Source organism: Tamandua tetradactyla, chromosome 14 (assembly GCF_023851605.1).
Source record: "Tamandua tetradactyla isolate mTamTet1 chromosome 14, mTamTet1.pri, whole genome shotgun sequence".
Lineage (NCBI taxonomy): Eukaryota > Metazoa > Chordata > Mammalia > Pilosa > Myrmecophagidae > Tamandua > Tamandua tetradactyla.
The window spans coordinates 91,777,035-91,801,439 of record NC_135340.1 but is presented as its reverse complement, the minus strand read 5'-3'; the positions used below and the strand labels follow the sequence as shown (position 1 = coordinate 91,801,439).

The following is a 24,405-nucleotide window of genomic DNA, read 5'->3' as shown; positions in this document are numbered from 1 at the left end:
GAGATTGCTTTGGGGATGAGATATTTAGAATGCATCGTGCAGACGTGGCTTAGAGCCTTGCTGCTCAAAGTGTGCCCACTGCACCAGCAGCCTCAGCTTCATGTAGGAGCTCACTGGAAATGCAGAGTCTCAGCCCCTGCCCCAGACCTACTGAATCAGGCCTTGCACTGTAGCGATATCCCCGGCGATGTGTGTGCACACTGCAGCTCAAGGAGACTGTCTCTGAGAATATGAGTCAAACAGAAACATGAATTAAATGCACTGTGCATTTTAACCAATATAGAATTTATAGTGACATAAACAGGAGCTGTGACCAGGTTCACCTGTTACTCTTTATGGAAAAAAACAGCTTACTATGCACATTAGTATCGACACAGTTTTATCTCGGCATCAGCAAAATATTTTCAGGGACTCCAGGTGCATTTCTTTACAAATAACTTCTATGAGGAGTACAAATCTAAACTTTCTGCTCATTTCACCATGATCTTGATTTGGTAAGAACATGTTATTCCAGTTTAACTTGTTACAGTATTTTATACTCACTTCTGCATTCATATATAACAGTAATACATTTTTTCTTAAGATGTTATATTGAGTGAAATAAGCCGGACATAAAAGTCCACATACCGTATGATCTCACTGATATGAAATAAGCAGAATATGCGTATTTGTAAAATGAGAAACTAGAATGCAGTAAAGAGGCCAGATGGGGGAAGGGAATGGGGAGTTCATGTTTAACGGGTGTGGAGCTTCTCTTTGAGGTGATGCAGAAGTTTTGGCAACGGATGATGGGACAGAAGTGCAGCTCCACATATGTAATTAACGCCACTGAACTGTATCTTTGAAAAGGGGTAAAAAGGGACATTTTAGGCTGTATATACATACATACATGCATACATACATACGCAGAAGCCCATGAAACACAGAGTGGATCCAAATGTGACAGAGCACTGAAGTTAATAGCATAACTGTATTGTTTGATGAATTGTTACAAAGGCAGCACACTAATGCAAAATGTTAATAATAGGGAAACCCATGTAGGTGGGGGTATATGAGAATACTGCACTTTCTGCATGATCTTTCTGTGAACTTACAATGCAATAAACTTACTATTATAATAATATATATTTAGAAAATAATATATATATATTCTCTCTCTTTCATGGCTTTGGGTTGTGTTAAATCAGAACAGTTTTGCCATCCTATAAAGATTTCACTATAATTGCAATATTAGCAGGCAAGGCCTGCTTAGGTGGCCCCTGGATGGTGCTTCTGAATTAGGAATGGGTTTGTTGTCCCCTGCCGGGGGGTGACAGCCGATTCACTGAGCGGCTTTTGTTCCTTGGGACTTAACAGTGAGGTTGGAATGATTGTCTTAGTCCTAACACACTCAGGCAGAGAGCGTCTCTCTCCTAAGCCTGTAACTGGGTAGGGATGGTTTCGGAAGCTTTTGCTCTCCTTGGCATTTAGTCTATTTGACAATAGTCTTCTGCTAAATCAGTGAAAATGGGTACCTTTTAGCAAGGGTGGAGGTGCACTGCTCCAGCAGAAATGCCCAGGTAGGAAGCAGCAGGAACAGTAAAATCGGTATCTGGAGACCTGAGTTCCAATCCTGCCCCTGCCGATAACCAGCTACCTGAGAGCTCTTCCAAAATGCCCTGCAGGCCCACTTCCTGTTTTTGTAAATGAAGTTTCACTGGAGCACAGCCACCTTTACTGGTTCACATGCTGTCTGTGGTTGCTTCCACATGCTGCAGAGACCCTAAGCTTGTCAGTCCCTGAGCTAGGTCTTTACCACGGAGGTCAGTTCACCCCTGTGCCTCAGTTTACCCATTGGTGAAACAAAGGAGTTGGACTGTACCAGCCCTCCATGTATCCGTGGGACCCTGTCTTTTCTACCTCGTTTTTTTTTCTGTTTGGCTTGCCAGTACACCCCTTTTCGCCTTACAACTAGAATGAGCTCCTGAGTCTTCTCATTATTTCCCGCAAAAACTCAACTGCTCTCCCGCCCAGCTTTTCTTTTACCCTTCAGCACATCATATCCAGTCTTTGCCCCTAACCATTCTACATGTGGGAGCACTAAGGCACAGTTAAAGATTTTATGACAATCGTGAAGCCCAAGGCTATTTCACAATTTGATTTCTCCTTCCTGTCCAGCACCAGCCCCTCAGTTTCCAGTGGGCATCGGGAAATGGGAAAGGGAACTGGGAAGGCAGAAGACAGAGTGTTGTGCATCTCGATCCACTTCTGGGCATGAAATAGTGTCCCCCCTCCTGGCTGCATGGTTGGGGGAAGGGGTCCTCTCTTTGGTCTGCCCTGTTCCGATTTTAATCAGTGGTCATGGGAGCCTACCTACGGATTTGATTTTTAGATTGTATCAAACAACCCAGCCGGCATGGGTCCCAGGGACGTGGCTGTCCAAATGCCGCACGGATTAGCTTGCTGATGGCTCCCTGTGGATGCCTTTGCAGGTGTGGCGATGAGCTCGTGGAAATCAACGACTCCCCTGTGCACTGCATGACACTCAACGAGGTCTACGCCATCCTCAGCCACTGCCACCCAGGCCCCATCCCCATCATCGTCAGCCGACATCCAGACCCACAGGTAACGCCCTGCTGGGCCGTCCTCTTTGTCCAGGATCACTCCTTCAGTGCTGAAATTGGAATGAGCAGTGGAGGGAAACAGATCCATTGCTCACTGGGCTTGGACCTGAATTTCCAAGAACCTGTTCTAAATTTCTGCAGTGACAAATGTCTGCTGCAAAGATTCACCGATAAACCCCTAAATACCAGGAGCAGTTGGCGTTAGGTTAAGGAAGCTCTTGTGATTGAATTACAAGTTCTAGGGCAGGAAAATATAGCCGTGGGTCCTGCTGGTAGATTCAAGAGATCCACTCACTGCTGCATCTTTTACAGGGAACCCACTATGTAAATGCCAGGAGCAAGGTGCTTAGGTTGCAGAGATAAGTGGGTTCGTAGTATACAGTCCTGCCCTCTAGAAGTTCATGGTCTAGTCGGAGACCCTGACATAGAAAGAATTCCTGTACAGGGTGGTAAGTGCTGTGGGTCTCACAGGAGGGATGCAGAAGGGAAGGATTGATAAAGCCAGACGTATGAGAACTTAGTTTTCAGGATGTGCAGAATTTGAGGAAGCTCATTCCTAGCCAATGGAAACACACAAGTTTGAAGTTACGGATTCATGGGAGAAATCGTGAGTTCTGTGTGGGTACTGGGAAGGCGTAGGTTAGAATGAAGTTGTTGAGGATATAGGGTTACATTGTGAGGAGCTTAAATAGAATGGCCAAGAGTGTGGATTTTATTCTGTGGGCAGCAAGAAGTCAGGGGAGGCCTGTAGTCATGGATTTAACACGTTTAGATCTTTTTTTTTCCTTTGATGGCGTGTGGAGGGCAGGTTGGAGTAGGGTAGCCTGGCGATTGTGAGGCCATCTGAGAACAGGAAGGAGAGAGATGGCGAAGGCCTGAATTAAGCAGTAGACATGAGATTAGAAAGGAAGAGATAACAGGAGCAACATCTGGGGAGAACCAATCGTATTTGTTGGCTGATAAACTCTGGAATAACAGGGAGGGAAGGGCCTAATCTGCCTGGAATACGTTCAGGTGGAAAGACTGAATGATGTTAGTACAAGAGAGAGCAGAGGAGGCCGAGCAGGCTTGGGAGAGATACGATGACCTCAGTGTGGGGTGTGGTGAAATGGGGGTGCCTGTGCGGTGTCCACATAGAGATATCCCGTGGGCAGTTGGATGTGCGGCTGATCATGGCTGGCAAGAATGAATCTGGTTGGAGCTAGTCATGGGCGGTGGAGCCATCAGCATACGAGGTTACTCTGGTGGTCATAACACCATCACTATTTAGTCCTTAGAACTTGCCAGGCGTGTTTGCCAAAGACATGACATGTTCAATTGCTTGAGCAGGCAGCGCAGTTAATTCCCTCTGCCTCACAGACGAGGACACTGAGGCTTAGAAAGGAGAAGAAAGGTGTCCAGTGGAAGGGCTGCTCAGGTGCAGCAGCAGGAGTCAGCCTCATACAGATCAGATTCCACAGCCACTGCTCCTAACCACCTAATGCTCAGGTTTCCAGTGAAAATGGGACGAAGAAAGGAGTAATGGGGAAGGTCAGCATCTACTTTGTATGGTGGAATTCAAACCCAGTCCCACTCGATTATCAAGCTCTGAGGATAAACACCTGAAGGAAAGGCAAACTTCTTACTTAAGGTGTACACGTGATTAGCCTAGATCCCTGGCCAACAGAAGAATTGGAAGTGTTCTCAGTTTTAATGTCTTTTGGTGCTCTTGAGCCCTGTAGTGAAAAAAACCATGGGGTAGGGGTCAGGAGCTGGAGTATGTGCAGGGTGCCTGGCCACACTTGCATTCTGGCTAGAGAGATGGGACAGGTGCAGAGGGGCCATGGGAGGTGAAGCCATGGGCATGAGGGAGTCAGAGTCCCAGCTCTCAGACAAAGGAGCCAGGTCATAAAAGACGGGTAAGGGTTGGAGCAGCAGACAAGAGTTGGCAAAGGTGCTCCAGGTAGGGGAGACCCAGTGGGCACAGGCAGCAGGGCAGAGAGGAGAGAGCCCAGAGCTTGGCATCAGACTGTCAGGCTCAAGTCCAGCTCTGTTACTTACTTTTGGTGACCCTGGACAATTCATCTATGCTCTCACAGCCTCTGGTTCCTCAACTCTGAAATGGGGGAAAGGTGTTTCACCTTATAGGACTGCTATTGATGGTAACTATCGTCTATTAATAGTTGCCATGTGCCACGCATTGTGCCCAGGCCTTCACATGATTTAATTTTTAATCCCCTCCATCTTCGCTAGGAAGTAGAGTCTATCATTATCACTGTTTTAAAGAAGAAGAATCTGAGGCTTAGAAGGTTAAGTAATTTGTCTAAGGGTGCACAGCTGGCGAGTGGAGGAACTGGGATTGGACATGGGTCTGACTCCAGAACTCATACTCATTATCTAAAGTGATAATGACCTGTGAGGCAAAACAGACAATGGAGTGGTGATGGTTATGACCTTGCTGATGGTGAGGAAGATGATGTCATGACAGCACCACCAAGAAATGGAGTAGTCCACAGAGCAAACCAGGAAGCAGGAGGTCTGCCTAGAATGTTGTAGCACGTAGTGGGGAGAGGGTGGAGCGTTAAGAGGGACTACTTTGGAAACTCCTTTGGTGAAAGGCTTTGGACTTTTCTTTTTTAAAAATATTTTTATTAATAAAACAACATAAAAACACACATTCTTTTTTTTTAAATCATAAAACCAGACAATGTGATCCCCCAATTTTACTCTTTTTTTCAAAATTGTTTTGTCTATTTCAGTTCCTTTGCTGTTCCATATGAATGTTTAGTTGTTCATTGCTAGTGTATAGAAACACAGCTGACTTTTCTGTATTGGTCTTGTGGCGTGCCACCCGCTAACTTATTAGTTCTGGGAGGTTCTTTCCCAAGTAAACTTTTTATAGATGTTTTTGGGATTTGCTATGTGATAGACATGTCGTATACAAACATCCTTAGCATGTAAACATTCCACACATGGTGTACAATGAGTGACTCACAATATCATCACATAGTTGTGTATTCATCACCACCATCATTTTTTTGAACATTTATATCACTCCAGCAAAAGAAAGAAAAAAGAAAAACCTCGTACATTCCGTTCCCCTCACCCTGCCCTCTCATTGACTGATAATATTTCCATCTACCCAATCTATTTTAACCTTTGTCCCCCTATTATTTGTTTATTTTTATCCATATTTTTTACTCATCTGCCCATAACCCTAGTTAAAAGGAGCATCAGACACAAGGTTTTCACAATCACACAGTTACATTGTGAAAGCTGTACCATTATACAATCATCTTCAAGAAACATGGCTACTGGAACACAGCTCCACATTTTCAGGCAGTTCCCTCCAGCCTCTCCATTACACCTTAACTAACAAGGTGATATCTATTTAATGCGTAAGAATAACCTCCAGGATAACCTCTCAACTCTGTTTGGAATCTCTCAGTCACTGGCACTTTATTTTGTCTCATTTCTCTCTTCCCCCTTTTGGTTGAGAAGGTTTTCTCATTCCCTTGGTGCTGAGTCCCAGCTCATTCTAAGATTTCTGTCCCACCTTGTCAGGGAGGTTTTCACCCCTGGGAGTCATGTCCTGCATAGAGAGGGGGAGGGCAGTGAGTTTGCTTGTCATGTTGGCTAGAGAGAGAGAGAGGCCACATCTGAGGAACGAGAGATTCTCTGGGGGTGACTCAGGCCTAATTTTAAGTCTTAGTCTATCTTTTCAGGAATAAGTTTCATAGGGGTGACCCCAAAATTCGAGGGCTTGGTTTGTTGATTTGGTTGGCCCCACTGCTTGCTAGAATATCAGAAATTCTCCAAATGGGGAAGTTGAATATTGACCCTTTCTCCCCATTCCCCCTGGGGACTTTGCAAATGCTTCTTTGTTGACCGTCCAAATCTCTCTGGGATTTATGGGGGCATCACACTAACCTGGACAAACCAATAAAATCTCATGCCTGATTCAAGACTCCATATACTTATGGTGTTAACTAAACTGACCGTACAAGTTAAATTAGGAAATACATGACCCAAAATATTAATTTTTCACCAAATAAACTTCTCTTCCTTTAGTCTCACACAGAAGTTGAAGTTTTAAAGCATGGGTGATATCATCTTCTACCCAGTCTTCTGATATGTCTTGGTCCCATCAGATCAGCTTCATTCCTGCCTCTCCTCAGTGTCTGCTGCTCCTGTGTGGGGTGATGCTGACTTTCATAGCTTCAGTGTCTAACTCCAAGTCTCAGGTGTCACATAAATACCCGAAGTTTCTGGGAAAGACCATGTTATAGACAAAAAGCACAGTATCTCAGGATTTAGAATTAACAATTACGCCTCCTGAACTGATGTGACTGCTGTAAGAGTTCACAATCTAGGGCCCTTTATAATAAGCCCCAGTCTGATAACCCATGCTCTCAACTTTAGTTCACCAGATTTTTATATTATTATTAGTCCATATGATTGAGGCATAATATTTGTCTATTTGTTTCTGACATTTCATTTAACATACAGCTCTTAAGGTTCATTCATCTACTTGCATGCCTCACAGCCTCATTCCTTCCTGTGCCTCTCAGTAGTCCACTGTATGTATACACCACGGTTCCCCTTCCCCTCCTCAGCTATTGTATCTTAGGGCACCTCCATCCACTTAGTCCTCCATCCAATGAACTGGGAACATTGCTGTCATAAACACTAGTGTGCAAATGTCCGTTCGTGTCCCACACTCAGTTCCTCCAGGTCTGTACTGAGCAACGGGGTTTCAGGATCACATGGCAACCCCACCCATAGCCTCCTGTGGGACCCCCACACTGCCCTCCAAGGGCTGCTTCTCTCAGCTCCCTACCAACAGTGAATAGGTCCATCTCTTTCTCCACATTCTCTCTAGCACTTGTTTCTCTCTGTTCAATTTTAAACAGTTTTATTCCCATATCATACAATCTGGCCTAATTGTATAGACATGCCCTCACCACCATACTCCATCTGAAGACATTTCCTTTTCTTCCACACAGAATCCATACCTCTCCCCCATGTCCCCCGCCTGTTGACATGCAGTTTTGGCATAAGGCCTTTGTTACATTCAGTGGAAACATAGTACAGTGTTACTGATGACACTAGACCCTAGCTTACATCGATTGTACTTTTTCCCATATACCGTCTATTTGCAACACGGACATTCATCTGTTCTCCCTTATGTGAAAACATTTTTTAATTTGCATATTTAATCACCAGCATTCTACACTCTGGGGTTTTTGGACTTTTTCTTGAAGATACTGGGGAACCCTTGATACCAAGGGTATTTCTGGAGGTGGAATTTGTCAGCAGTTTTCCACGTGGGCTGGAAGGGAACAAACTAGAATCCAGGGGCCCAGCCTGGAAGCTGGTCCAGTGCTTGGAGTCTGATGCAGTGCGCACCCCAGCTGAGAAATGACGCGATGTGCCCTAGGTCTCGGAACAGAAACTCATTGAAGCTGTGGCCCAGGCTGTGGAGAACAACAAGTTTGGAAAGGAGAGGCATCAATGGAGTCTGGAAGGTAAGGGAAATGATAGACTTTTACTTGAAATATTTTTGCCTCCTTAGAAAGCTCAGGGTTTAACTCACTGTCTATTCCAGGGATAAATAAGAATAGCCATCGGAACATGGCACATAGACAAGGATTGAAAGCTGGCAGCCCACCAGCTAAATTTGGCTCACATTTTTCCTTTGTTTGGCAGGCACAGGATTTTTTAAATGTCTTAATTTTAAATTATTTTAAATGGGGCAGGTGCTCTCTGCAGTCCACACCACCACCTGTTATCTTGTAGGCATTTGAATTTATAATCCCTACTTTATAATAACAGAAACATTTAGATATAATTATCTCTAACATTTGTTGAATTTCCATTGATGTTGCAGACCCTGTGCTAATTTATTTTCATGGACTATTTTGCTGACTCTTCACATCCCATTTTTATGCATACTTTATTGGACAAAATGAGGCCCTCACCAAAACCACACCACTTAGTGTGCAGAGGCTCTGGGACAGGAGCCCAGCTGGCTGACTCCAGTGCCAGACTCTCGCTGCCTCAGGGCCCAGGCACTAGCCACGTCACCATGGAGCATCCATGTGGCTCAATAGTGTGCAAACATTGGTCCCAACACTTGACAAGGAGGTTAAATAATCTGAAAAAACGTTCAGAGAAAAAGGTGGGACCCCAAATTTTATTTTGCCTATGTTGTACCATTTCCACTTACCCGACATACATATGCTTAGGAAACGATGACAAAGGAACTCACCAAAATCTTGACAGATTGATTGATAGGGCTGCAGTTGAATTGTACTTTCATTCCTTCCTTCATGTCGCTGAATTTCGCTGATGAGGATGCACTAGTTTACAACCAGGGGAAAGCAACTCTATTGTTTATTTATTTATTTTTGCATGGGCCGGCACCGGGAATTGAACCCGGGTCTCTTGCATGGCAGGCGAGAACTCTGCCTGCTGAGCCCCCGTGGCCTGCCCACAGCAACTCTTTAAAAGAGGATTTGAATGACTCGCTTGGCCAGCCTCGGCTGTCTCCTAAGGCAGGTGCTACTCGCAAGGCGAGGGCTCTGGATGTCCCATGGGGAGAGCTGGGAGTTGGGCAGGAGGCTGGGATCCGTCCGCTTCCACTCCCCTGCCTTGTGATTCTAGGAAAGGGACACCCCTGACAGTTTGCCACTAGAGTGAAGGGCCAAGGATGGCACCAGGGCTGGGAAATGTGGGGACAGCAGGGGGGCGAGAACCAGAAGGAAAGGCTGGGTGCAGAGTGGAAGAGGGAAGGAGGCTATGGCTAAGAAACAGTGATTTTTCTGGCCTCACTTCATCCTTACCTCGAAAGAAAGGGTCACCTCTTGGAAGAGGGTTCAAAGAGACTTCACAAATGTTCTCTTTCTTGGATATTGAGCCTAAAACAAGCCCAGTAACCTCAGAATTTTATGCCCATTTTACGGATGAGGAAATAGAGTGTTAAAACTTGGTGTTCGCATTTGCTAGCTGCTGGAATGGAATATACCAGAAACGGAACAGCTTTTAAAATGTGAGATTTATTAAGTTGCAAGTTCACAGTTCTAAGGCTGTGAAAATGTCCAAATTAAGGCACCAACAAGAGGTTACCTTCACTCAAGAAAGGCCAATGAAGTTCAGGGTTTCTCTCTCAACTGGAAAGGCACGTGGTAAACATGACAAGGTCTGCCAGCTTTCTTCTCCAGGTTTCTTGTTTCAAGAAGCTCCTCTGGGGGCATTTTCCTTCTTCATCTCCAAAAGTCTCTGCCTGCATGGGCTCTCGTGGCTCTGAAGCTTTTTCCAAAATGCTTCCTCTTTTAGAGGATTCTAGTAAACTAATCACGACCCACCTGGAATGGGTGGAGTCACATCTCCCTCTTATCAAAGATTAATACCCATAACTGGGTGTGTCACGTCTCTGTGGAGATAATCTAAACAAAGGATTCCAACCGACAGTTCTAAATAGGGCTTAAAGGAAACAGTTGTCTCCACAAGATGGATCAGGATTAAAACATGACTTTTCTAGGGCACATAATCCTTTCAAATTGGCACAGTTGGGTCCCTCAGGAAGCAGACTCTGAGATGGAGTTTGGTTTAGGATGTTTATTAGAGAATGTCCTTGGGTTCGATGTCTGTGGGAGGGAGGAGAAGGAAGCAGGGGAGGGTAGAGGGAGAAGTCCAACTGAGCCTGTGTCTCAGCAGCTTCCGTCACCCACTGGAGCTCTGAAGCTAAAATGACCCCTGAGAATTGGGCCACGTTAGGCAGAAACGAGTGGGCCTTTATGACCCCTCTCCCACAGACACTGAGATGAGCCGTTTCGTTAGGTGAGGCAGCTCCCTGCGGCAGAGTCGCAAGTCCTTCCTGGATGGGCAGTCTGGGTGGTGCGTCTGTGTGTCCATCACACGGGGGCTCAGACAAGTGCATGCCTGTTGTAGTGTGAAAGCTGCCGGAATGCGATACACCAGAAATGGAACGGCTTTATAAAGAAGAATTACTAAGTTGCAAGTTTACAGTTCTAAGGCCAAATTAAGAACTGTAATTTGGCCTTAGAACTGTGCAAATTAAGGCAAGGCTATAAAAATGTCCAATCTGAGGCATCCAGGGAAAGATATCTTGGTTCACAAAGGCTGATGAAGTTCAGGGTTTCTCCCTCAGCTGGAAAGGCACATCGGAGATCTGCTTGCTTTCTCTTCACGGCTTCCCAGGGGCTCTGTCTGTTCTGTTGGCTCTGTTGGTTCTGGTGGTTCTCATGGCTCTAAAGCTTTTTTCAAAAATGGTCCCTCTTAAAGGGCCCAGTAGGCAGCCCCACCTTGAATGGGTGGAGACACATCTCCATGGAGACCATCTAATCAAAAGTTACCACCCACAATTGGGTGGGTCACATATCCATGGAAAGAATAAGAAAGATTCCGCCCAGCACTATTGAATGAGGATTAAAGGGCATGGCTTTAATGGGGGCACATAATAGCGTCACACCAGCACAATGGCTTTCCTCTACATGGAGGCGTACGGTTCACCAGAGTCCATACTGCCAGGCCCCAAACTCCAGCCGGCAGCTTGGGTGTGCAGTGTGCTGCCTGTGGCCACACTGAGCAATGTCAGGGATGATTTTGTCTCCCAAAGTTCAGCTGCAAATGTTCCCTTGTGCTTCCAATGCAGGCGTCAAAAGGCTGGAGAGCAGCTGGCATGGGCGGCCCACCTTGGAGAAGGCGCGGGAGAACTCAGCACCCCTGCTTCGCAGGGCCCAGAAAGTCATGGTCCGGTCCAGCAGCGACAGCAGCTATGTGGCTGGGTCCCCAGGAAGGAGCCCCAGCAGCGGCTGTGGCAGTGAGCCGCAGCCCTCTGACCTGGACATCAGCACACGTGTCCCCAGCCGGCCCCTCGAGCGGGAGCCCAGGGTGCCATCCTCGGCAGAGTCCAAGCCCCTTGAGGAGAGCCCGCCCGTCTCTGGGAGCCGGGACAGCCACCCGCCGCTAAGACTGAAGAAATCCTTTGAGATTTTGGTGAGAAAGCCCACGTCCTCCAAGCCCAAGCCTCCACCCAGAAAATACTTTAAAAGTGACAGTGATCCTCAGAGGAGCCCGGGAGAGAGTGCGGATTGCTCGCGCCCTGCTGGGCAGACGTTGCCCACCTGCAGCCAGGTAAGGGGCCGAGTCCCACGGCTCGCGTGCTCTCCTGATGCGAGCATGGCTGCTCCTGAGCAGCGTCAGCGATGGCTGTGGCTGAATGAAGATTCCTCCTCTTCTGTCTGTTACCAGAAGAAAGAGACTCAAGTCAAGCTTAGGCCTGGGTGCAGGAAGATGGGTTTGAAGCCTGGCACATCGAGAATGGAGGGCCCAGTCCTGTTCGCCGGCTTCGGGTTCTCATCCTTCACCCACTGGACAGTGACGTTCCTTTCGTGTGGATCAGTTTTCAGGCTCACCCTGGGGTGCTTGTCGAGCTCTGGGGGCCATCCTGGGAGGGAGTGGGGCAAGGTCCTTGGGGCGTGGACCTGCAGGTGTTCTCCTACCTGGCAGAGTCTACCGCGGTCCTGCCTCAGGCACCAGAAGGGCAGGAGCACCTCACCCCGTGCAGTGAGGGAGGGGTCAGTGTGGGGGTGAGAAGTTTGCTCCTGGTTCTGTCCGCTTAGGCTGTCTTCTCATTCCTGAGCTGAGGAGCCCTGGGGGAACACAGTGTCTTAGCCTCTTGTTAATCAGGGCTGAGTTTCAAGGGTGCCTCAAGGGGCTTTTGTGAGGAATAAATGTCATCTCTTCTGTGAAGTGCCTGACAATCTGAGGCTGTGTCCCTTACAGTGATTCTTCCCTTTTCATGCCCCTCCGAGACCCCATTTTCCGTCTTCATACAGCCCCTTCCAACGGCCGTAAAAGAAGGCAAACTGTAGGCTAGGCAGTGGCTACCCTTGAGCTGTTTTTATGCCTAAGCACTGTGCCAAGCATTTTATGCATATTGTCTCAGTTAATCCTTGTAGCCACAGGGGGTGATGGTCCCAGTGGCACAAAGGGTCACAGTGACACCCACGTTTACATGGCTAGTGGGCAGTAGAGACAGGGTTTAAACCTAGACCTAGACTGGTCTGACCCCTTCTCTCTCACTGTCAACCACCACACGTGCTGCCTTTTGTATCCTTACCTCAGTAGCTGCCGTCACTGGCAGGTGGGCTTGGGGGCCTCTGGATATCCCTTCCAACAATCTGTCATAAGGGCCAGAGAACTTCAGGAGTCGTGCAGGAGGGGGAGGCTTTGGAGAGTGGGGAGGGTGAAAGTGAAGAAGGAGGAGGGAGCCAGGGTGCAGAGAGGCGGCAGGATGTGGTTGGCTTAGCAGTGTGGAGGTGTGGGACCATATCTGTGCCTCCTTCCCTTTTCCACTAAGCAAGTATTTCCTTTCCCTGGGCCTGAGACGTGAGGCGTGGGCAGGCGGAGGAGCCAGGCTCTGCGCCTTGATCCTGCAGAACAAGACGTGGCCTTGGAGTAGCCAGTGCAGGCCTGCCCAGTTCCATCAGACTGCCCTGGGCTGCCGTGTCGGGGGCCCGTGGAGGACAGGAAGTGTCCCCCAGTGGGGAGGCCAGAAGCTGGGTTCTGCCGGGGAAGGCCAGGAAAGGGTTGTTTTCTCACAATTAACCTTCCCTCATCCACGGCACCCTGTCCCACCTCATCACAACCCATCGCAGCTGAGGCCGTCGTCCCTCCTGGGCCCCTCCCAGCGTGGAGGCCAGTCTGCAGCCGCTCTCCTCCACGGCCTCTCTGCCCACGTGGCCTGCAGGCCCTCCTGCCGCCCACACCCTCTCCCAAAGCACAGCCACGCAAGGCTGCGGTGTGCGGCGCACTTTCACTGGGTGCGGGGGTCACACACTGCAGTATAGGGCGTAGGGAGCTCATAGCACAGCAGAAAACAGGAAATGATTTACTTTGTGTCACTCTTAACATTTCCTGGGCTGTTCCTGCTACAGGGGATTTCTCATTGGGCATTTTTCTCCTTGGCCCCTTAGAAATCTATCTCCTTATATCTATCTGTGTTTCTGTGCATCTGTATCTGTCTATCTGTCCATCTATCTATCTGTGTCCGTGTGTATGTCTCTATATGGCTGGCTCCTGTTTATCTATGTCTAATTCTGTATCTAACTTCTGTATTTATCTCGCTGATCTATCTATGTTTATCATCTTCAGAGTCTTTTCTTTCCAGGGTCTCAAGACCCTTCTGAAGCTGCTAATGGACAGCCCCCAATCTTTCCCATCCGTTATAGCTCAAGGGAGCTTCACTTCCACGACCAAAATAACCCGCAGGATGTCATCTCAGCGAAAGAGCGATCTCTCCCTTTTACAGAAGAACTCCAACTGTCGCCCGTTTTTTAAACAGCGTCTCCCCCACTCCATGCTAATTCACATCTCTGTCCTCCTTTCCTCCTCTCTTCTTCTCCCTTGTCCACCAAGCACAGTGCCAGGAAATACAATTCAGAGAAACCTTTGAGCAAGACCAGTTCATTTCCAGAGCTAATTTAAAATAACTTTCCATGATGAGGAGTTGACGTCAGATGTGTTGACTGAAAGACAAAACATATTTGCATCTGTCCCAAGCTGTGCAGTTGCTTTGACTTCTGTGGTTGGTAACGAGAGGGTCTGTCTATGAAAGTGCCAACAATTTTTGGATGTAGACAGATGTCACCTTACAGATGAAGTTAAATGTCAGTTGCATGCCATTTTTTCCTGTGTGGTAAGTGTTTTACGTACCATCAGCCTAATATTTTGCGCTTGTAATGCTGTGGCCATACCTTGCTTCTCCAAAGGGGCTATTTCAAGAAACCCCATGATTCCTTTGAGCTTATTAATCGCTCAGTATTTTGACAATGCTCCCCTAAAGCTCAGGTCTGCAAAAGAGAACTTGGGCTGAGGTGAGGAAGACATTTCAATGTTTTGTAAATACGTGTCTGGCTTTTGTAGACATTTCTTCCCCAAAGAATGTTTATTGCCAGTGTAGATATTAAGTCTAAGGCCATGGAAATCTGCCATTTCTTTTTTAGCCCCAAATTATGCATTTGTTACTCTGGCCTTTCTTCCTTCTTGGTAAGGTGGGCTGCAGCCTTGTCAGAGAGACCGTCACTGCATCTAGCCGTACAACGAATGGGACATGGGAAAGCATTACTCTTGTAGGGGAACTAACGTAAGGGCTCTTTTTGTGGTACCTGCCTTCTTATTCTTTTTTTCTGAGAAGGCATCACACTGTTCCTTCCTCTGTGTTTGTGTATATCTCTCTGGAATACTCTTGTTCTGCCTAAAAAATTCTTACTTGTTCAAAAACCAAGACAAAAAGCCCAGGGAAGCCTTCTCTACCTCTCTGGGCAGAACTGGGTTTTGACGACATCTTTTCCATACTATATTATAATCCAGACTCTCCTCAAATATTATGTACTTATTGGGTGCCTGGTCCATTTATTCCTCAAGCCATTTTATAAAGAGCCTAAAACCGCACCCATAGTCACCAGGGAAAACCAATTCCGGAATAGATCGGTAAGCTCCTGTAACAGCTGCGGAGGGGAGCACCGGCACAGGTGCCATCCTTTGCAGTGTGCATACTAAATACTTAGATCATGAGCAGCCACACAGAAAGCTCTTGACAAGTATTTCGCTTCGAGTGTTCTAACCTTAATTTAGAGAGGACAAGACTGGGCCTTTTGCTTCCTTGTTTCAACACTGCTTTGTACCTCCTAGGGCAGGTCGTTAGCCAGGATTCGCTGTAGATAAAGCAGTTCCCACTCTCTCCAACATCCCCAGCCTCTTTTCCTAGCACAGAGAGCCCAGGGTCTTCATGTATGTCAATAGTACGAGCCCCGGGTCTGGGTCCCAGTTCCTTAAAAGGAAGGGGGTTCCCTGGGCCCCGAGGAGCTGCCAGCTCTCCCGTGTCAGGAAAGGACTCTCTTTACAATGCTGTTATGAACCTGTCATCCAAAGCAGTTTAATGTTTGCTCTCCAGTCGCAGTCACAGTGTGCCTGGCCTTCTCGCAGCCAGAGGCTGCCGTTTTGACACGCTCTTACTTCCTGTTTACACCACAGGAAGCAAGGGAGCTGCTGCCACGACTGCCGCTGCCACAGGAAGACGCAGCAGGGAGAACCCCATGCCCTGTTGTCTGCTGCCCAGGGCACCGAGCGGCCTTGCAGACAATCACCGCCACTGAGGGCGAGCCTGGGAGGAGAGCCGGCCCAGGTAGGCTTTTATCTAGACCTTCCCAGGAAAGGGCCTGGGGACAAAGTCAAGAAGGTGAGTTGGCCTGAGGATCAGAGTGTTCTGCCTGGACAGGATGGCTGGACTTGGGCCGATGAAGAGTCTGGGGTCCCAAGACACCATGGGCAGGACAGTGGAGGCGCTGTCTAGGGTGTGCCAGTGGGAAACCTGGTTGCAGCTGCACACCTGGCATGGCGGCAGTGAGGGACAACTTTTTAATAAGGGGATGCATGCCAATCCAGGCAGTCAACTGGAGGATGGAGCTCTTGAGAAGAGGGCCGAAGACACACCACCCCCATCCTGGGTAGCTGACTCTAAAGCATCAATTTTTAGCATGTTGTGTTTGGTATTTCCAAGTTCGAGAATGCAATGTCAGAAAAGTATGAATAGTATTTCCCTGGGGGTCACCATGTCCATGTGGCAGATGGAAAGGGTGTGCTTGGATGGCATTTTGGAAATGCTGAGACATGGGCTGAATGCTTAGTAGTGTGTGGAAAGAGAGTAGGTGCTGCAGGAAGCCAACTGTGTGGTTCCAGGCAACTTACTTTCTGAGCCGTGAGTCACTCATCAGCAAGGTGTGAGCGTCACAGAGCACCCCGACATACACATACGAGTCGATCAGCAACAGCATAGTGGGTTCTGGCTGCAGGGAGCCCTGTGCTAGGTGCGGGGGAGAGAGTGAGCAGAGATAAGCCCATTCCTGCCTCCAGGGAAAGCGGAGAAATGAATATTTTGGCTACAAACTGTATGCCAGTTTGAGAATTCCTACATACAAAGCATGTGAAAAGCTCCTGGAGGGTTAAGTGAATGGAAAGCTCCGGCACATCTCTTGCAGAGCAAGTCCCCAACTAAAGGAGAACCCTCCTTCTCCACTCTCTCTTCCCTTAGCCATCTTAATTAAGCAAGGCAGCAGGCGATGCCTTGGTGTTCTACTGGCAAGAGCTCCAAGTTTGCAAAGGTTTGCCCATAGAACCTGACTCCCAATTCTCACACCAGCAGCCCCTCGAAGCAGAGTATTTCATAAATGCAGACACAGACTGGGAGGGCTGGACTCACCTGCCAAGGTCCCAGCTTCAGTCGTAACCACTCAGGTCTTGGGGACCACACAGAGCTTCTCTTTGAGACCATAAGGTCTTAATGCTCTGCCTAGTTTGTTTCCGCTGGGGCCCGGCACTGAGGCATGGGACAGGAGGAATCAGTTCACCTTAAGCTGGGCTGCTTTCCTGCAACAGACACCCCCCAACTCACAAAACCAGAGCAGTGTACTCTTTCTTAACTGGGGACAGGTCAGACTGGAGGCCAAGGCAGAAAATCTCCCTGGGAAAGAGGGTCAAGGGCAGTGCCTCCCCTACCAGCCCAGATGGGAAGCTGGTTCAATGCTGCTTCCAAGAAAGACCCCCATCTACTGCTCTCTGTGAAGGGCTGAACTTGGCGTTGGTAGGGCATGTGTCTGAGGTCTTGGCAACTTCTAAGAGCAGGACACAGGCTGGCATCACCTGTGGGGTGCAGCAACTGCATGGCCCAGGCTGCAGCCCAGGTGCCTTGAATCAGAATCTCGGGTGTGGGAGGCAGCAGGTTTTACAGCTCCACAGGTTCCAGTGTGTAGTCAGGACTCACTGTCATAGAGCATCTTTCCACCTGCATGCTTCCCACAGGCTCTTTAGGTACTCAAAACCCTCCTCTGCTGAGCAAGCTAGTTAATCACCTGTGTGTAGGGAGAGGACCAAACTCACATGACTGCAAGGCCAGGTAGATGAGGACATGTGTGAAATGCTACCAGGAGAGAGGGAGGGTGAGGCGTGTGATGAGCTGGAGTGCCCCCTCCGAAGGCCTGGCCATGCTTTATTTTGTTAGAAAAAATATTTTATTAGAGAAGTTGTAGGTTTACAGAACAATCATGCATAACATACAGGATTCCCATACAGCTCCCACCAGAAGAAAATGTGTTACAATTGATAGCACTAATTCTACTTTTTTTTTAACAGTAGTTACATTTGTTACAATTGATGAAAGATTATCAAAGAAGTACTACTATCTATTGTCCATAGTTTACGTAGGAGTATTTTTCCCCCATTTTCCCAACATATTAATATATTTTTTTCATGCTTGTCTTTATTTTATTCCTCATCTGCCCACACACTGGATAAAGGGGGTGTCAGTCCCAAGGTTTTCACTATCACACAGTCACAAGAGGAAAGTTGTATAGATACACAGTCATTCTCAAAAATCAAGCCTACTGGACTACAGTTCAGCAATTTCAGGTATTTCCCTCTGGCTATTCTAATATACTAGAAACTAAAAAAATAAATCTATATAATGAGTCAGCAGTCATAAACATTTATTAAAACCCATTTCGTAGTTGCAACTCCACTTTCTCATTTGATCATTCTCTCAGTCTTCAGGAATATCTGGGCAATGACCATTCTGATTTTTCATGCTGAAAAGGGGTGTCAGCACTACGGGGTAGAGGAATGAAACTGGCTGATATTCTTGGAGAGCCTGGTACCTCTGGGCTTCTGGGGCCATAGGAACCATCTGGAGGCTTTAAGTGTCAGAAAAAATAAACTTAATAGGAAAAACTATTACAGCATCTTAGATAAAACCCAAGTTATTCTTTAAAGTTTTCAGGAATATTGTTGGTTGGGATTTGGGAAACAGTGGAAAGTTGCAATATCCGGATGAAGCTACCGTTGCTTTTTGATGACATGGGTGGTTCAAGCAAAATATGGCCAACCATGCGTGACCTCTAGTGTAAAAGTTTAAAAGACAAGAGAAGGGCTTCAGCTTTTAAGTTTTTAATGAGTTATTTGGAAAGCTGCTTAGTGTAGAGGAAAGGACATGAACATGGGGAGTCAGGAGACGGGGGGTCTAGCCTCAGCTCTGCTGTCACCCAGCCCTTCACCCTTCGTGAATGTTGTAAATTGTAAAATGCCAGAGACCAGACCAGAAATTCCCTGAGCACCCTTCCAGCTCTGCAGTGCTAGGGTGCTACGAAGTCAACTCCCCCTCTGGTTCTGCAGCCCTCCCTGTTGTACTTCGGGCAGGTGACTAGCACCTGGAATGTACCCAACTGGGGATGCACCCATCTTAGTCCCCTCCATTAAATCCTTCTTGCTTTTCAGCTTTGAAGCTCGAACTTAAGCGGGAAAATTACAGTAAGGTGTAACTGTGCAGCTTTTGCCTTGTTTCTGTTTCCTAGTGACTCAAACATCCCCAATAAAACACCCACTGCTTAAGAGGCAGGCTCGGATGGACTATAGCCTTGATACCACAGCTGAAGACCCTTGGGTTAGAATTTCTGATTGCATCAAAAACTTATTTAGCCCTATCATGAGTGAGAACCATGGCCACCTGCCTCTACAGCCCAATGTCAACCTGGGTGAGGAAGAGAGGGTGCAGGGTCACTCAGATGGGGCCCCACCAAGACTGGACACTGCCGAGGGTGCTCCCAAAGTCTGCAAGTCAGCAGACAACAGCACTATGAAGAAGGGACCTCCTGTGGCCCCCAAGCCAGCCTGGTTTCGCCAAAGCTTGAAAGGTTTGAGGAATCGTGCTCCAGACCCAAAAAGGCTGTCTGATGCAGCATCATCCCCCCAGCCAACACCTACATCCAGGGAGCATCCTGGGCCCCACTCGCGGGCTGCCTCCTCCTCCATTAAGCTGAGAATCAGCTCCTTTGAAACCTTCGGCTCCTCTCCACTACCCGACAAAGGATCCCAGAGACTGAGTCTCCAGTCCTCCCTCGGAGAGGCAGCAAAACCTCTTGGGAAGCAAGAGGGAGGACGGGGTTCAGGCCTCTTTGTGCAAAGGGCTCCAGCCACTGTTGAGCAACAGCTGCCAGAGAAAGAGCTGCTGCCCTCAGGTTCCCCTGCAGCGTCAGAGGCCAGTGACCCCGGTGTCTCTGAGTCCTCTCCCCCAGGGCTGCAGCCCGCTCAGAAAACCCTCCCCCCTGACCCAGATCCTCTCTCGAGGCTGCTGTCAGCAAAGACTGAGAACTCTCAAAACCCAATTGTCAAGATGCCAAGCCAGCGGGCACGAAGCTTCCCCCTGACCAGAACCCAGTTGTGTGAGGTGAAGCCACCAGATGAAAAGGCCAGTAAACTCTACTCCATCAGCAGCCGAGTATCATCGGCAGTCATGAAATCCTTGCTGTGCCTTCCATCTTCAGTATCCTGTGGCCAGACTCCCTGCATCTCCAAGGAGGCAGCATCTCCAACGCAGTCTTCCGAAGAAGAGCCAGCAGCAAATTATTCTGCTGAAACGCTTGCCTTGGACACAGGGTTCTCACTCAAGTGAGTGTCTACATGCAGTGTTTCTCTACTTCTTTCTCATCTTTTTTACTTTTATATTTCTATGTATCTTTTTAAAAAAATATATTTTTACTGAGAAATCTTCACACACATGCATTCCATACATGGTGTACAATCAATGGCTCACAGTATCATCACATAATTGTGTATTCCTCACCACGATTATATATCTTTTTAAAAATTTCTCAGATATCCTGGTGAAAGCATTGTTCCTCCTGCTCTTTTATGTGTATGTATTCGTCTGAGTCCATGTGTGTGTGTGTGTGTTACACCTCTGTCTTGCATATTGAGTTTTCACAGCAGTTGGCGTGAGGTGGGAGGTAAGGGTGGACTGGTCCCCTGCTGGAGGTCAGTGTACAGCTGACATGTCCTGCTGCAGCTCCAGAAGACCAGACGGGACTACAGGTTTCTCCCTTGGGACTCTTGCTGCTGCCCATAAGGAATCCACTTGGTCTGTGCGTGTGGGTTCAGTATCCTGGACTGAGACGACGTCTGGACTTTAGACCCAGCTCAGGGAATGACTCCCGACCATGAGAAGGTTCCTTGCACCTTTAGTTACCTCTGATTGAAATTAGGAGGTGGCCTAGTCCTGCCCCACAGACCTGAGAGGCTCTCTAGAGATGCCCTGGAACTCCTACTCCAGGGTTGGGGCTTGGTCTTCCCTCTTCCCTCTTCCCTCAGATGAGTTCTGCATTTATCCATTTTATTTATTGTTATGCTACTGAGAAATGCTTGAGAACCTCTGACCTAGACATTCCTTCAGGTTCCAGACAGATGACCTGGAGGGAACATGGAGTTCCCTGAAAGACACACCAAGGGCAGGGTCTAAAGTGCCAGAGCACCCCATGCATGGGTCTAAGGGTTGGTCCATCTTAGACTAGAGCCTGTAACATTTGGATTCCCCATTTGTTTGCTCTTTCTGGCTGAAAGGAACTGGGAGGCTCCACATTAGAATTGAAGGCTGGAGAAGCCCCCTTCACCTTTTAGCAGTAAACATTTGACAATTGGAGGCATAATCTCCTATTACCAAAACCACTGTTTCAAGCAAACCATGAAATGTAACTGGAAAAAATAGCTGCATGTACCAAGATGAGTTCAGAAGACAAAGAAAGTCGGTTGGGGTCCAGAGGTACCTGGTGTAGTTGCTAGGGGCTAATGTGGGATAGGCAGAAGCTGACTACATTGTGAGAAATAGAAGAAGTGAGAGTGCGGCTGGAAGGCAGGGCATACCGTTTAGGCTAAGCTGGGTGCCTTGGTGGTGTTCCAACTGTGCTGTTAGTGTCAGTTGTCCAAAGCATCAGATGCACCGTGGAGTGAAGTGCTGAGGTTTAAGATGTGGATTTTGGAAATAGACACACCATGAGCTGTGATTCTGAATCCTGGATCTTGGCATGTGTTAGCTGTGTAACCACAGATAAGTATTTACCCTGTTTAAGCCCAATTTCCTCATCTCTATAGGAGAGGGATGTTAATATCTACTCATCAATTGACTACATCAAATAATGAGCACTTAGTGTCATGCCTGTGATATAGTAATGATACAGTAAACGTTAGCTTTTACTAATATTATGCAAACTGTGTGCTGCTTTCCCTATGGAAGCCTTTCGGAGCTGAGAGAATATACAGAGGGTCTGACTGAGCCCAAGGAAGCTGAAGTCTCGGGCTCCTGCGCCCCTCAATCCAGCCAGTCGGTTATCTCCCTGCTGAGCTCAGAGGAATTAAAGAAGCTCATAGAGGAAGTGAAGGTTCTGGATGAAGCTACATTAAAGGTAGGTTTCATTTGTAAGCATGAACGGTGACCAAGGCTTATTTTGGGCTGTGCCGTCACCTCTGTTGGGTCAGAGGGACAGTGCTTTGTTCCTTGAGCTCCAGGACGCAGCCCCAGGCGCTGACCCCCGACCTGGGTTTTGCTCTGCCCTTAGAGAGGGACATTGTATCACTTGGCCCTAGTATGACCTGCCGTGTCAAGGGAGCTTTTTAGTTAATGATGTGCTTTCAACACATTGTCTTATTGCATCTTTTCAACCATGATTGAAATGAGAAAGGGGAGGCTCAGGGATCAGCGCACTCATCTGGTTCCATGACCTCAGGCTACCAGCCTGGTGTGAGTCTCCGGTGACATTCTGCATAGGAGCTCGCTGTCCATTGTAAACAGAGTGGCTTATGAGAGTTCTCACCCTGGAACTCTCATTATTGCCATTGCACACTGAGAGGTGACTGATCCCAGGGCTCTCAAGGGCCCCTGTGCTTCAGTCAAGTCATTCTGAGAGCTTCACTTCCGACAAGCTATCTGCGCATGGCCCCGAGGTGTGTGGAGCGGAAGCTGCTGGGGGAGCTGGGGCCAGGCATTCGAAAGTGCCCCTGAACCGCCCAGACTGGGCGGTGAGGAAGAGGAGACCCTCCTTCTCCATGGGAGGACACCATAGCCGGAGCTCCCCAGTCACGGGCTGTTTAAGCCTGATGGACGGGAGTTGTCCTGGTCTGTGACTGCCCTGAGCTCCAACGCCCTGGCCTGTGCACTGGGCTGAGCATCCCTCAGGGCTCTTCTCCTCTCAAGGAAAAGAATGGAGTGCTGCATAAATAACTGCCTAGGGTCTTGTTTGGAGCATATCTGCTTTCAAATTTGATAAAAGCCTCCTACAGGGCAATTAACTTGCTAGTTTGGTAACAGTTGGGACACTTGGGCTACTAGGGGTTGGCGAGGGTGGTGAGGTACATGCTTCCTTTTAGGTCTTATGCAAATCAAAGGATCTTAGAGCCAGCTGCAAGTCACTTGCCCCAGACAAGTGAACTCTGTGACATAAGCTTATTCCCTAGAGCCAAAAAAGGTCACAAATGTGTAACCTGGAGCCACATGCAGCAGATTTATTTTATTTCACTTGCATGGCAATTTTTTTAAAAAATTACCAAATTTGAAACAATAATCCTCTCTAATTCCCATCACACCTAAATGCCTACCTGCCCACTTTGCCCACTTTGCCGACTTGAGCTGTTTTCCTGGCTCCCATAGGCATTGCAGCCTGAGACCCTGATTCTAGATAGTGCTGAGAGGTTGTCCTGGCTCCCGTGAGCCCACGTCTTGGCTGGGCAGTACCATGTGCCCATGTGCACATGTGACACGCCATGTGCAGGTGTGTCAGGGTGGGATGTGCGCGGGTGTGGCCGCTGCACCTGTGGAGAAGTAGGGAGACAGAGGGAGCAACCAGCTTCTGCAAAACCGTGCTGACCCCTGGGTTTGTTGGCCCAAAGTCCTACAACCTTATCCGTCCTGCCAAAATTTGAAATGGTAAAGCCACGTTATCCCAAACGCTGGGCCACCAGCTGACTCAGCAGCACCTGGCACCCTCTGGATGAGTGTGGGCATGGATGGAATATGAGAAAAGAACCACGTTTGTTGCTTTATAGGCATCTTTTTCTTCTTCTGAGCTTCCCAGGGCTCCTGAAAGTACAGTCCTCCTTTCTGGATGCTGAAACTGAGGTTTAAGGAGAGCATAACTTGGAGCCTGACCAACTGGGATTTGAGATCAAATCAGTCTCACTTTAAAGTATTTTTTAATTGTTCACTGTTGCATTCAAATGGTTGTGCATGTATAGTTACATTTTCTTCCTCTGCAGCAATTAGACAGCATTCATGTCACCATCTTGCACAAGGAGGAAGGGGCTGGCCTTGGGTTCAGCTTGGCAGGAGGAGCGGATCTAGAAAACAAGGTGATCACGGTGAGTGGCCCAGTGACGGGAGCATGGAGGAGCCAGAATAGGGCTGAGCCAGGCAGGGGCTTAGTGCGGGTGACTGAGAAATCCCCGACACCAGGCCACCGGGCAGGCTCTTAGGGAGCAGTATTTTAAAGGGGAGCCATCAGGACCCAAACTTTTCAGGTATGCTCTGCCCTCCCCCGCCTTGTCTATCCACTAGTAAGTAACATTATCATGACCCTATTTTTGGCCTCCATCACTATCCTTAATTTAGCAAAGAAGTTCTCTGTATACCAAAAACAACTTTGATATAACCAAAGAAATATGAATCATTTGTGGAGCTTTAAGAGTAACTACAGATGTCTCGGCCTCACACCTGAACTACTGAATCAGAATTTCCCAAGGGAGAGGCTCTCATGCCTGCAGCTTTGACACTTCTGTAGGGCCATTTCAAAAAGTCAACCCAAATTTTATTCAATATCATGCATATCCTTTTGAAAATATAAACCACTGAACATTTAGGGAAGAATGATTTATGACCACAGGGCTTTTGTTTTGTTTTGTTTTGCTTTGTTTTAAGTCTCTACAG

General features: G+C 47.9%; 1 protein-coding gene across 7 annotated transcripts in view; it reads left to right on the top strand.

Annotated features, from left to right (window-relative positions):
- IL16 (interleukin 16) overlaps positions 1 to 24,405 on the top strand; it is a 130,707-nt gene that overhangs the window by 101,163 nt on the left and 5,139 nt on the right. For 4 of the 7 annotated variants that reach the window (XM_077128500.1, XM_077128501.1, XM_077128497.1 and 1 more), the window contains 7 exons: positions 2,472 to 2,604; positions 8,023 to 8,110; positions 11,260 to 11,741; positions 15,645 to 15,849; positions 19,013 to 20,105; positions 21,724 to 21,892; positions 23,739 to 23,840. In XM_077128500.1, coding sequence (XP_076984615.1) covers positions 2,472 to 2,604; positions 8,023 to 8,110; positions 11,260 to 11,741; positions 15,645 to 15,849; positions 19,013 to 20,105; positions 21,724 to 21,892; positions 23,739 to 23,840 — 2,272 coding nt within the window. Of the gene's footprint in view, positions 1 to 2,471; positions 2,605 to 8,022; positions 8,111 to 11,259; positions 11,742 to 13,901; positions 14,308 to 15,644; positions 15,850 to 19,012; positions 20,106 to 21,723; positions 21,893 to 23,738; positions 23,841 to 24,405 lie in introns of those variants that run through there. The other 3 variants (XM_077128498.1, XM_077128499.1, XM_077128502.1) reach the window with 3 other exon arrangements.